Here is a 13,172-nt window from a genome sequence, read left to right on the forward strand (position 1 = left end):
GGGTTTCAGAAAAGGGCATTGCAGTTTGCAAGTTTACATATCTGTATAGTACTAAGGCATTCTGTGAGGGGTTTTCGGTGTTCAGAAGATATTCAAACCATAACTAATGGCTGCAGTACACAATTACTACCTGCAACCAATGCACTGGTAGGAATTGAGGAAGTCGGTATGTTTTAGTGGTAGTCATACATCTGCCATAATTGAATATAAATAGCTGTATCTACTTTACAGTATTATCGTGTTATTTGCAGGAGCAAATGAATATGTAACCAACAGAGTTTAGAGGTTGTCAAACAATAAAATTATCAGAATATTTTTTTTATAATGCTACAGAATACTTCTTCCACCAGAAAATGAGCATGTCATGTCTAAATTCTAGCAAAGATAAAGGGTACCTCCCTCCTTGGTAAACCAGCAAGGGTAAGTTTAACATTTGGCTGCTGTACATCCTTTACTGACACTGCAGATGCTGAACGATCAAGAGGGTGATGAAACTTGCATTTTTCACCATACTTGCATTCCCCGGTTTTCATATAGAACTGATATAAAACATGACAAACCAAGCAAGATAAGCAAAAGAAAGATAGTGAATGACTAGATCCAACCATATTAAGAAAAGCTGAAGAGTAATTCATGATTGATCTACATAATAACATAGCAACATGAACGAGAATCCATTCAGCACTACAGGCAGCTCCTATACTATCGAATATGTGTTTAAACTTAAGAATGGATGCAAGTCAACGTTAAAACAGCATACTGAGAGCCCAATAAGATGCACTTCTTTAAGAAGTAGACTGAATAAATTTAGAAGTCAACAAGAGGTAAGAATGACAAGTGCTAGAGTGCTACATTTTTTAGACTCTAGAGGATATGATATACGCATTATTTTGGAAGGTTTGTCATATCTTTGTTAGGATTGATACAGAGTACTTCTGTTCTTTTGGCAAAGGTAGGTAATACAGCAGTCAAGATAGTCAGAGGTTCAAGGAAACAGAGCAATCATTTCCACAGAACTGCAAACACCCGATAAAACGGCTGCTAAAGATGTTCCTTGGGTCCTAGAGTGTATGACTAGAAACCTCAAGATGTACAGCTCTAAAGCCAATTAAGTGGCACCTTTTGATTGGGGGACAACATGAAAGTGCCTTGAACAACTGATAAATAACAAAATCACGATTCATAGTGCAGGACCCAAAATAATGTCACATGCATCCAGCTTGAGAGTAGTAATTCACAGATCTTTCAAGTATATCTTAGAACAAAGTAGGTACGCACATCGCATTCAACTTGTCCAGGTCGTTGTGGATAGACAGGTGGAAGCACCCCAAGCTGCAGTATCAAAAATAAAAATACTTTCAGGAACACGTTCAAAGCGTTTTAGAGAAGACACAAACTGACAATTGATTATACCATTGTATGAGTCAGTCTCGGATCAAAATTTTGCAAGAGAGAGGCAGCTGGATTAACCATTCCAATGTTCCAATGTGTTGCAGGAGAGGCTACAAGGGCAGGGCCAATACCAACTCCTGGAGATTGAAAAAAGTGAATGAGAATCAGTAGTTGACACTAGCCATTGAATATTTTATGCTTAGTATTTGCTTGTTTGAATAATCCGATAAGCTTATAGATGAACTTTCATTTATAGGTCTTTTGCAGCAATCCTTTTATCCATTTATTTCAACAATTTTTAAGTTGCATAGTCAAAGTGGTTTATAAATTATTTTATGAGAACATGATACATTTTCTGATCCCAAAATTCACATGAGGAAGAAGTATGCTAAGATAATATGTTTCAGACAATCATATATCAGAACAAACAAAGAAAACTCAACAAACAGAAAGCCAATACAAAGATGAAGAGTGGCGAGGAAAAGTTTTTAAGTGATGCTCCAACAGAGCTTATTATATCCTTACCATTTCTTTCAGGATGGCTGTAACGGCAAGTGCCTCCATACTTGCAGCTGTTTGATATTTGTTAAAACAAAAAAGACGTGTTATAAACCAATGAACAGTCCAACTTCTTCAGTACTCAAAACTGTTAGCAGAAGAACAAAAAGTAAAACCCATCATGTTCACCACAAAAAAGACTAACCTGCCAGTTTTTAGGTAGAAAGGACAATCAACTTCACCCTGTAAAAGATAAAAACCAGAAGAATGAACTACCTCCTGTGGGTCCGTGAAACTCACTGCTTATATCTTATTAGGCTTAACAAAAAAAAGCCAGCCTCAAGTAGCTAAAGTTGTGGTTAATCTTACTTTATCAGCCGGAAAAAAAAGTCATGGTACTTGTTGATGAAAATCAAACATGCTTCTGCTTTCTCTTCCTATGGGTTAAAACCTCTATTTGCTAATTTTATCTTAAAAAAATCTCAATTTGCTAATTTCTCCACATAGGAAGTACATTAGGATTACACTAGGTTTGTTATTGTTGTATTCCAGAAGTACCAGATCTTCGAAAAGGCAACACATCTGTAGACTAATACCAGAAGAAGACAATCAGATTCAATGAAGCTTAGCATATCTACAATGGCAGTGGCACCCATAATGCAGGTAATGAAAAGACATGAAATGCTTTAAGATCCTTAGGCCAGCAGAGTGAAAGTGTCTCAAGAACAAGTTGCCCTTCATCACAATAAATCCTCACAGACAAATTATGGTACCGGGATTGAAATACCATGATATCTTAATTTTTTTAGAATTAGATTAGTAATTGTCAAATAAAGTAGACCAAAACAGCAGTCTATTGACAGCTATCCTATCACAGAACAAAAGGAAGGGATAATAGAAAAAGACAAACCAAAAAAGCAAACAAAGCACAAAAGAAGCATATAATACTCTTCCAAAGGTAAAAGACAAAATCTATAAAATACCGGTCTAATGGGAAGGCCCTTGGAGTTGTGCAATAAAGCTGCAACAGAAAGCGGCTTGACTAGATTCACATCCTCCGTCATCTCATAATTAGCTGATCCAAGCTTCCCCACAGAGCCATTTTCTTGCGTTGGAGATGGCAATTGTATATCTCTTGGATGGTGAAATTTGCAGGTAGCACCAAATTTACACGTTCCCGTCTTCATGTAGAACTGCCATAGTATGATTTGAGTAACTATGAACCAGATAGACATTATGTGCATACTTGAGCAAGCTTAAGTAACAAGTAGTGCTCCAATTAGCAAAAACATTCACATACCGCGCATTGCTGTTCAGAAGGTCTCTCAGGCAAGTCAGAAACACCAGGATTTTGTACAGAACCCTGAAACTTAAGCCAAATTAACCATTGAAATAAATGGAACTGTCCTCATAGGAAGTAAATAATAATTGAGCCTGTGAACCTACCAAATGAGCTGCGTTATCTTTGGGATGGTTAAATTTGCATCTATCACCGAACTTGCATTTTTTAGTCTTCACAAAATACTGGAAACAAGATAACATAAAATTAGGATATTAACAGCACAAATAGTCACAAACTCATCAAAAAAAAATTCTTACTGGACAATCAGGCTCTCCGGGTCTTTCAGGAAGAGATTCAGTTGAAACTGGAACCTGCATAAATGGAAGTAGAAGATAATAACTAGAAACATACGATCTGATCACAAATTTCATGATAAACAAATGGATCTTGGGTCAACTCAACCCCAAAGTGAGCTCATGAGAGAAGGGTTGTACAAGACTATAAGGAGACCAAATAGCCCTTGTCCCACCAATATGGGACTTCAACACCCCCGAACGTCCAGGATTGGACATTTGGAAGGTGGACAATGTAAGACCCACCAACATCGAAAAGAATGAATTGGGATGCATCTGAAAATGATATCATGATAAAGAAATGAATGTTGAACATAACTCAACCCCAAAAACTAGTTCATAAGGGGGGGATTGACCAAGACAATATAAGGACCAAATAGACTTTATCCAACCGATGTGGGACTCCAATATGTGAGAAACAGAGAAAATATTATTGAGTTGTGTATTCTACATTATCATGTTGAGACCTAACAGACACCACATTACAATCCTATTCCAAGTAGGATACTATATCGAACTCTATTCTTATTCCTATTCTAACTCTCCTCAAGCTGGTGCATACAAGTTATATGTATTGAGCTTGTTAGGGATGTTAAACAATCAAGGACCAATCATGAGCTTACCGCGGATGTTAACTAAACCGAGGACTAGTGATCAAGGGACTTTGTAAAAATATTTGCAAGCTAATCGCTCGACTTCACAAATTTTGTAACTTCTCCTGAGAGCATCTTTTTTTTCTCGAACAAAGTGAAGAGTTAATCTCAATGTGCTTAATCCTCTCGTGAAATCCAGATTTGACGTGATATGAAGTGTCAATAGGTTACCACACACAAGTTCCATTCGACTAATTTCTCCAAATTTTAGTTCTCGAAGCAACCGTTTATTCAAACTAGCTCACAAGTTGCTAAAACATTGCTCAATATGTTACTTCTGCACTAGATCAAGTAACTACACTATGTTTCTTACTCTTTCCGGACACCAAATTAACTCCTACAGAAACATAATATCTAAATGTAGAATGTCTATTAGACGGTGATCCTACAAATTAGCATAGCATTTGAATATCATACGATCTGCTTATGGCCTCGACCCTCAAAGAATAGTCCTTTACCTGGAGCCGACTTTATATATTGCAAAATGCAAAATGCATCCCAATGGCTATCACCGGGAGAATCCAGAAGCTAGCTTACAACACTAACAAGAAAAGAAATGTCGGATCTAGTCACTATGACATAATTCAACATACCAACCAACCATCTGTGTGTTCTAGGGTGTGCAGTAGATAAATTACTCGATTTATACCTTGGTATGCCCTTAAGTAGTAGACACAACAATGTGGAAAAATGGGACAAAGTTGTGGAGAAAACAGAGAAGAGGTTAGTTTAGTGGAAAGCTCAATGTTTATCATTTGGGGGGAAGGGTCACTCTAATAAACTTGGTTTCAGATTCTTTACCTACCTATGAGATGTCTTTGCTCCATATATATGTCAGTGTGGTGAAGCTGCTAAATAGGCTAAGAAGGGATTTTCTGTAGAAAGGCAACAAGAAAGGGGAGGATTCAATCTAGTGAAGTGGGAAGTGGCAGAATTGAGCGAACTTTTAGGGTGGGCTTGGTATCAGAAATCTGAGGATTCAAAACAATAGCCTTCCGATAAGTAGTTATGTAGATTCAGTGAACAAGTTAAAGGTTTAGTTTAGTGGTTCAGGCGTTGCGAAAATACAGTCTGTTCTAGTCTTACTAGTCCCGTAATTATATTTTTTTACTACAACCATTGACACCCCTTAATAACAATCACGTGTCCGCCACTGAATGGGGGTGTGGATATCAACCAGATCTCTATGGCCAAAATTGCAGGACAACTCCAGAACTAGGGTAGGCAAGGTAACAGAAACAATGTTTCGGAAAAACTACTGGATTGGGTAAGCAACATTACAGGAAGTCTTCCCTGATCTAATGGTTTTGAGTAGCAACTCTGAAGTCACTACAAATGTGTTGGTCCCCTCAAGGGTGGAACTTTAATTTCAGAAGACTTCGTTGAAAAATGGATATCTAGAAAACTAAAGAAAAATGAAGAGTAATCAGGCCAACGTAACATTTGAAATTTGGAAGTTCCAAACAGCAAAAGCTCAATGTTGAAACGGAACAAATATTATCCTAAGGAGTTCCAAACCCTTTCAAATTCAACCAACATTCTACAGAAATGAGATCCTGTGAATATCATTGATTCATAAAGTAAGCAACTAAATAAAAACTATAAGTAAATTAACTATAATTTATATTATTAATATTGTGTTGGTTTATTATTATCATTATATTATGCAAAATAGTGTTGAATAGCTAAAATAAAGAAAAGAAAAAGAAAGAGAAAAAGAGCAGGGAGGAGAGCGAGTACAAAGAAACTATTCCAGCTCCAGCTACAACTATTTAAGAAGAAGCCTTATGCAGTAAGAGCTATTAGGACTAAACTAAATATAGATATACATGGGAAAGCATAATAATACATAGTAAGATAAGGATGACTTATTTGATAATCTATTGTGTTTTATTCTATTAAGAATAAATAGCAATAAAGATCACCTCTTTCCAATTCGGGATACCACCCTCAGGAACCCAAATAGGATGGTCAAACTTGCAGCTATCTCCAAATTTACAAGTTCGTGTTTGCATATAATGGGCACAGTCCTTCTCTCCAGGCCTCTGGGGATATATAGATAAATTGCTTGCACTCTCGAATCTAGGGCGCTTGGCTAAAGGATTGGCTGAAAACCAAGCTTCAGCTTGCCCAATTGTATTATGTGCACCCAAAAGTGCCTGATGATACAGTGCTATGGTACATAATATATACATAAACACAAAAACACCGAATGTAGCAGTTATTATGCATACAAGTACAAAATTTTATATTTACGTAAGATAGTATTAAAAATATGTGCGGCAACAAGAAAAAAATACCTGCTGCAACTTATGATAATGTTTTTATGCACTAAATATGCATGCAAAAAGAGATATCCCGACATTAAAAAAGAAGTAGAAACTATAGGTGTTTGCAAAAGCTTATATATCAGTAAGATTCATCCAGAACTTTGGCATTACATCAAATATGTCTAACATATGAAGAGCACCATAAAATTTTTGGACTTCTACCAAAATTAATTAAAAGAGTACAGATATATCTTAAAGCTATATCAGAGGAGCAACTAAAAGATACTGTACTGAAGGCAGGGGAAAGAACTGGGGGGGCGGAGGGGGTTCATCCGAAGTTCGAACATCTTTCGCCAGAAAATTACACTTTATATATAAGGACAAGTTCCAAATTTACATATATATATATATATATATATCCTTTAATTAACCCCCTCAACACAGTTGAGAAGCTTGGCTCGATGGTTAAGGTGGTTCATTTCTTGTTTGAGATTGTTGGTTTGAACCACAGTAACACCTGTTTTTTCCCCTTTTTGAGCTTCAGACTATTAAGCCCATTATTCCCTCATTTTGTAGCAAGTTAAGAGTAATCTCTTCCGTTACGCCCTGTTATCTTTGCGAAATTCCCCGGAATCAAGTGTTATTTATTCATAATTTGAATCTCCTAGCTGAAATTGAAATTCCTGCCTAGTTCCAAGCTCACAGCCAACATAAGTTTATTGCAAGATTGTTTTAATTTAATTGCTGAGTGGAACTCGTTTTAAACAACAAACCTATAATTCTCCATACTATCACAATAAATAATGATACCTCTACCTCAAAATCAACTCCTAAAATGAAAAATTTTCAAAGTCGAAACCCTAAGGCTAATGCTAGTCAGTTCATCAACAAGTACAAGCACAATAAACTAAACGAATAGAATAAAACAGAGAGAGGAAGAATGTCTCTTACCGTTAGAGGATGAGCGCTTCAAGCTAGAAAAATAAGAGTCAGTAACAGCGGCAGGTTGTGTAACATCAACACCAGGAGGTCCATAACCTGGAATCCTACTCGCAGTAGGACTGTAAGTATCAGTCTGATAACTGGAATAGGCGGTAGAACCAAAATAAGTTGAAGAACTCAGCAATGTCTTATCCGTAGAGAGATAATCTTCCATGGATCTCGTATTGCCGGCTACTATTCCGGCGGTGGCACTAGGGTTATAGCCGTAAAGCTGATTTGCCATCTCTCAGTAGAGATTCCACTGGACTCAGCCGACTGCAAATTTGCACACGAAGAAGGGAAAGTTTTTCATTGTTTGGTTTGTTTCTAAGAAAATTTTAACTCAGATAAAGCCCTAAACTTTTTTAAACTATTCATTCAAGCCCTTGATCATTTTAGTAGCATAGATTACATGGCAAGTGATTTCTATACTCAAAATCTAAAATAAATGGTAAGTGATTCATATACTCAAAAAATATGTGAAATGAATTTTTAATTAGATAAATTAATTATAATATGACATTATTAATGCATGCATTCGATTATGAGCAAGTTTCATATATAGGAAACACAAAAATCATATTTGTATGTTTATAGATATAGTTTGCATACTTGCGCTACATAACAAACATAAATATGTATATTTCGCTATATATATACAAAAGAAAGCAGTTGTGTTTCTGTTTCGGTATACATATACAAAAGATTAATTGTATAATATGTATCTGTATAAAACGAGAAAGAGATAAAGGAAAAAGAAAACTAGGCAAGAAAATATTTGTGTCGTATAATTATAAGTATATAGGACGACGATGTATGGATTTGCATGTGTATATACAATTTTCTTTCGCTTTATACAAACAAAAATGCAGTTTATGCATTTATTTTCTGTTTGTATAAGTGAGAGGGGCAAGGGTAACGAGCGAAATCTGAGAGATTGACGAGCGAGATCTGGGAGAGGGAGAGAGGGGAACAAAAATATATGTATATATACAATTTTCTCTCATTTTATACAAATAAAAACATATTTTATACATTTGAATTTGTATAAAAAGCGAGAGAGGCGAGGGAGAGAACGAGAGTGGCGAACGAGATTCACCAGGAGAGAGGCGAAATAGCAACAGTTTGTTATGGGGTACAATTAAATCAAACGATGGTTATAGCATCTAATTTGAATTAGTAGTTTGATATTATATACAATTTTCTCTTCAATTATTGTATGAATATTTTCCCTAGCACACCTAAAATTTTGGAACCGAAATTAAAGAGGAGCATGATTTGAAACAATGATTATTACAAGTATAAAATAGAGAAAAGGGTAAAAAATTCTCATCAATTTTCGTTTACTAGTTAGATTTATTCTTCATTATACTATGCGGTCATTTATACTTCTGTCATATACAGAGTTAATAAATATACCCTTCAATTTGATGATTTTTTCAAATTGATCAAAATTATCTAAGTTTAATTGAAATTGTTTGATTTCATCTTTTTAACTCGAACCCAACCTATTAAACTAAACAAAACCCATAACAAATGAACCAATTTCCAATCTCCTTCATTCATGAAACTTCATCTTTGTTTTCATCTCCACCACCATTTTCTCCAATGCTTCTCTCAATTCCAGTATCTTCACAATTAATTTTTCACTTATCATTTTTTTCTATACTTACTCCAGAGAATTTTGTTTTATTCTTTGTTGTAATTTTTTTTAAGTTTGTATATAACATAAGTATACAACACCCTCACATCTGTATATGACAGAGGACAAATGTTCTCAAGTGGGGGATATTGTCAAGACCCTCAAAATGAAATAAGGTATCTAGAGCCTCACATGTGCGTTAAAAGTTTAATAATATGTTCATAAAGTGTTTAGAGCTTGTATAGTTGATTTGAAGTAGTTTGGAGGTCAAACGTCCAAGAACGTTCAAGACGTCCGAAAACTAGTCATTTGCATGCTAACGTGTCCTTGTATGTATGCCTTGTTTTTATGTGTTATTTGGAGTCTAAAAACAGTGGTGGTGACCCTAGTATCTTAATAGACATGTTAAGGGTCAAAACATTTGGGTACGACTCAATGATGACCACTCTAAGGGTCCTTGAGAAGGACCCAAACGTTGGACAAGGAAGCTGCCAAAAGCAGCGTGCAACACCAAGACGTGGAGGCCCTCACGTGTCGCGCGCTTGGAACTCAGTCTGCATATGCATCACACTCCTGACACAAGGCTCACTGCCTCAAAAATTTAGTGAGGCAAAATTAGGAGTTGTCTCCGCGAGCGCAGCCGCTTTCCAGATTCTGTTGCGTCGTTTTAAAGTCAAGTTTGACATGTCTAAAAGTCTAAATAAGTATGGGGTGTTTTTGAAACTTTTGGAGTCGGTTAAGAACTCTTTTTATGTCATATTTAACCTTTTTCCCAAGTCAAAACACCAATACCCAATAAGAAATCAAAAATCTCAAAACCCTCCTCTCTTCCAAATTATCTCAAACCTCCATTGGAGGCCAAATTCAAGCTCAAGCTAGAAGATGAATTTTGAAGTGGTTTCTTCTCCAAATGTGTGGGCTTTTCTTCTATTAATGTATAGTAACCCTTTATCCTTAGTTAATCTTTCATCTAAGGAGTTCTTTCGAAGGCTTTTCAACATGAATCTTAAGTCAAAAATCCTATCTTTCAATCTAGCCATGGGTTCATTCCAAATTGATTTCAAAAGCATTCTAATGATGAATATATGTTTAGCTACTGATTTTAAAAAGAATTCAATCCAATTTCACGAATAACCCATGATTCCTAAATCCTTCAAATTAGTCTTAATGTGGGTCTTGTGATCTTGATTAGATAATGATTCAATTATGGTTTATTATAATGTAGTGTTTATTCCAAATGTTATTTATGTCAATTGATATTGAATTTTTGGGATTTGATCAATGATAATCATAGCTTGGAGATTTAGTAAGTTGACCTATTTCCTCTAATTAGCGTAGAATCTATATTGAATTGTGTTACTTGATATGATCTGCTTATGGTTGCGGTGTTTACATTCTTGTAAATCTTTATATGTTATGATCATGGCCTCAAAGACAATTGTTGTAATGTGAATTTTGTTTATGATCACAAGTGTGAAGGTCTTGTGTAGTCTTCTATTCTAGTATCATGACCTAGGTGTATCGATGATGTTATGTATGTGTGATGATCATGTTAGGGTTAGGTATGGTCTATATGACTAGTTGTGATGAATACTCTTGTAGTATGAATCCTACCTATATATGTAATCCTATATGAATGTTTGATATAATGCATGATTAGGAGTCTCATATTCTAAGGTTAAATATGTTCCTGTCTCCTATGGTGCTCTTTTTGTGAGTTGCTCATGACTTGAGGGATATTGTATAGGCATTGTGATCCTTGGAGGATGGTTTCCTCAACATGTAGGTTATTGGCTCTTACGTTATCATGATAACCAATGTGAATGAATACACGCACGCTTTCATGCATAACTATTAGTAGGGTAGATTCATGGTGTCAATCGAAAGTATAGTTCTCATATGTACCATTATCTATCACTATGCATGTAAAGTATATGATTGATGAGTTATGAACATGTGTTGTCTAAGAAGTGTTATGTGAAAGTATTTCTTACATGTATGCACACACATGAAAGTATGAATGTTAGAATTATGTGAAAGTACATTCTCATCCTAGAAACCTTTGAGTTATATGATGTATGAGAGAGCAAGTCCCCAAAGCCTAATCTTATGAAATAATGGTTAATAAAGGCTTAAAGATATTAAAAAGGGAGTTTAAGCTTAGCACCGAGTGGATATTTACAATGAGGAAAAGACCTCCCGCTAATGCAATAGGTCGGGTCATCCAAGTGATTACTCATGAGATGGAAGTCTTCCACTAATGCAATAAGCGGGTTTCTAGAAGCAATCTCACTATACCTTAACTACGTGCCCCCGTAGGATATAGCTAGTGGATCCACCTAGATAGTTATTATATATGTTTCTACCTTGGCAAGTAGAACACTTTTTTTGGTGTGGGGTCATACGATACTCAATTTCATGTAGCTCATATGGTCTATGTTCGTTACGGCTAAGCATCCCTAGAGTTAAGAAATGAACTAAGATTAGATTATGGATAATTGTCATAATTCCTTGAAAGACTACTTAGTGTAGGTAGGATTATGACCCTACTTATACATTGCACAAGTGGGCTGTAAGGAAAGTTACGATGAGGTTTCTTTATGAAATAAGGTTTATGGTTCATATATGTAAATACGAAGGTATGTCAAGGTTGATTTCACTTATATCAAGATATGAATTATGATTATGCATGTGAATTACACTTATGGCTTCTAAATGGATTTGCTTGGTATATGTGGGGTATGAGACTCCATGTGTACATTGCACAAGAAAGCTTGTGAAGGGTTTATGAGAGTGGTTTACCTATGATATGAATTAATAAGTTATGACTAAAATGAAATGAATGAGAGAGTTCTTATGTGACCATTAATGAAGTATGTTGGTCTTATGTCTAAGGTTAAATGCATGTGTGGTATGTTATTGAATGTGATATGCCTAAGGCTAGGGTGACTTCTTAGGATCACTTGGTATGAGTAGTAGTATGGGATGCTACTTGTACATTGCACTAGTGAGATTGGGAGGTTATCTTAGGTGATGGTTCTTATGTGTAAATTGTGCCTTAATAATGATCCTTAAATGTGATGAAATGACTTTAAGTATTGTTATGAGTGATATCCATGTATATATGAAGTATGTGCACTATATTGTGCTTATTGTACCAATGTTCATGAAGTTTTACAATAAAGGCATGATGCATGATTTCTAACTAAATGTCCTCTTTAGCTCATGTTTTTGCATGGTTATCATACTTAGTGCATTCTTGTACTAATACCACTCTTCTTCATCTTTTTACACTAAGTGTAGTGGTGATGGCTAGAGGATGTGTCTCAAAGTGGTGAGCTTGGATTAATGTTCTCCAAGTTCAAAGAAAGGGATCCTTAAGATTCAAGGATTTCCTATGTCAAGTTCTTATTCAGAATTATGTAATAGTCTAGATTATGTTATTTTATATTGTTAAGGGTCGTGTCCCTATTCTACTCTAAAGTTGTTGAGAGTCTAAGATGGCAAAGGAGACTTAGTGCCTAGACTATGTACTTAATGATTTTATATAAATATAAAGTGATGTTTTAGCATATGATGTGCTATGAAAAGTTTTAAATTTTTCGCTATTTTTAAGTTTATGCGATGCATGAATGCTAAGAGGCTTGTCTTAGACCTCCGAGAGGTCAATGACGCCGGTAACTTCTAGGGGGTGCTCCCCGATCGTTACAAACTTGACAGCAGAGCATAAGGTTTTGCTCAGTTATGAATAAGTAAGTCGTCCATGAGCTTAAGGTTGCAGTTAATTTTGTTACGAATTGTGGTTTGATTCAGGGACATAAGTTTTGGTTAAATGGGTCAGGTTTGGGTTAAATTAGAGTAATGATGAGTTATTTTTAAAACAACTCAGGTAATTTTATTTAATTTTTGGGAATTTTCATTCGAATAGTGTAACGACCTGTTTAGTCGTTTTGAGCAGCAGATTTTATTTCTGGAAAAACTGTGTGAGTCGACGGAACCCACGACGGACCGTCATGGGCACGACGGGCCGTCGAGGGGGTCTCGTTCCAAAAGACTTAGACTTCTGAAATTTGGGTACTGAAATCGACTCTCTGAACTTGG

At 35.7% G+C, this 13,172-nt stretch overlaps 1 protein-coding gene across 3 annotated transcripts in view; it reads right to left on the bottom strand.

Annotated features, from left to right (window-relative positions):
* LOC107007541 (zinc finger CCCH domain-containing protein 37) overlaps positions 1–13,172 on the bottom strand; it is a 20,584-nt gene that overhangs the window by 1,117 nt on the left and 6,295 nt on the right. Inside the window, exons 2-12 of one of the 3 annotated variants that reach the window (XM_027913644.1) lie at positions 7,400–7,705; positions 6,104–6,351; positions 3,490–3,543; positions 3,337–3,414; positions 3,191–3,259; positions 2,874–3,083; positions 2,096–2,133; positions 1,918–1,964; positions 1,414–1,529; positions 1,279–1,332; positions 396–539 (exon numbers count right to left, since the gene is read on the bottom strand). In XM_027913644.1, coding sequence (XP_027769445.1) covers positions 396–539; positions 1,279–1,332; positions 1,414–1,529; positions 1,918–1,964; positions 2,096–2,133; positions 2,874–3,083; positions 3,191–3,259; positions 3,337–3,414; positions 3,490–3,543; positions 6,104–6,351; positions 7,400–7,673 — 1,332 coding nt within the window. In that variant the 5' untranslated portion in view covers positions 7,674–7,705. Of the gene's footprint in view, positions 1–395; positions 540–1,278; positions 1,333–1,413; positions 1,530–1,917; positions 1,965–2,095; positions 2,134–2,873; positions 3,084–3,190; positions 3,260–3,336; positions 3,415–3,489; positions 3,544–6,103; positions 6,352–7,399; positions 7,773–13,172 lie in introns of those variants that run through there. The other 2 variants (XM_015206206.2, XM_015206205.2) reach the window with 2 other exon arrangements.

Source organism: Solanum pennellii, chromosome 12, assembly GCF_001406875.1.
Source record: "Solanum pennellii chromosome 12, SPENNV200".
Lineage (NCBI taxonomy): Eukaryota > Viridiplantae > Streptophyta > Magnoliopsida > Solanales > Solanaceae > Solanum > Solanum pennellii.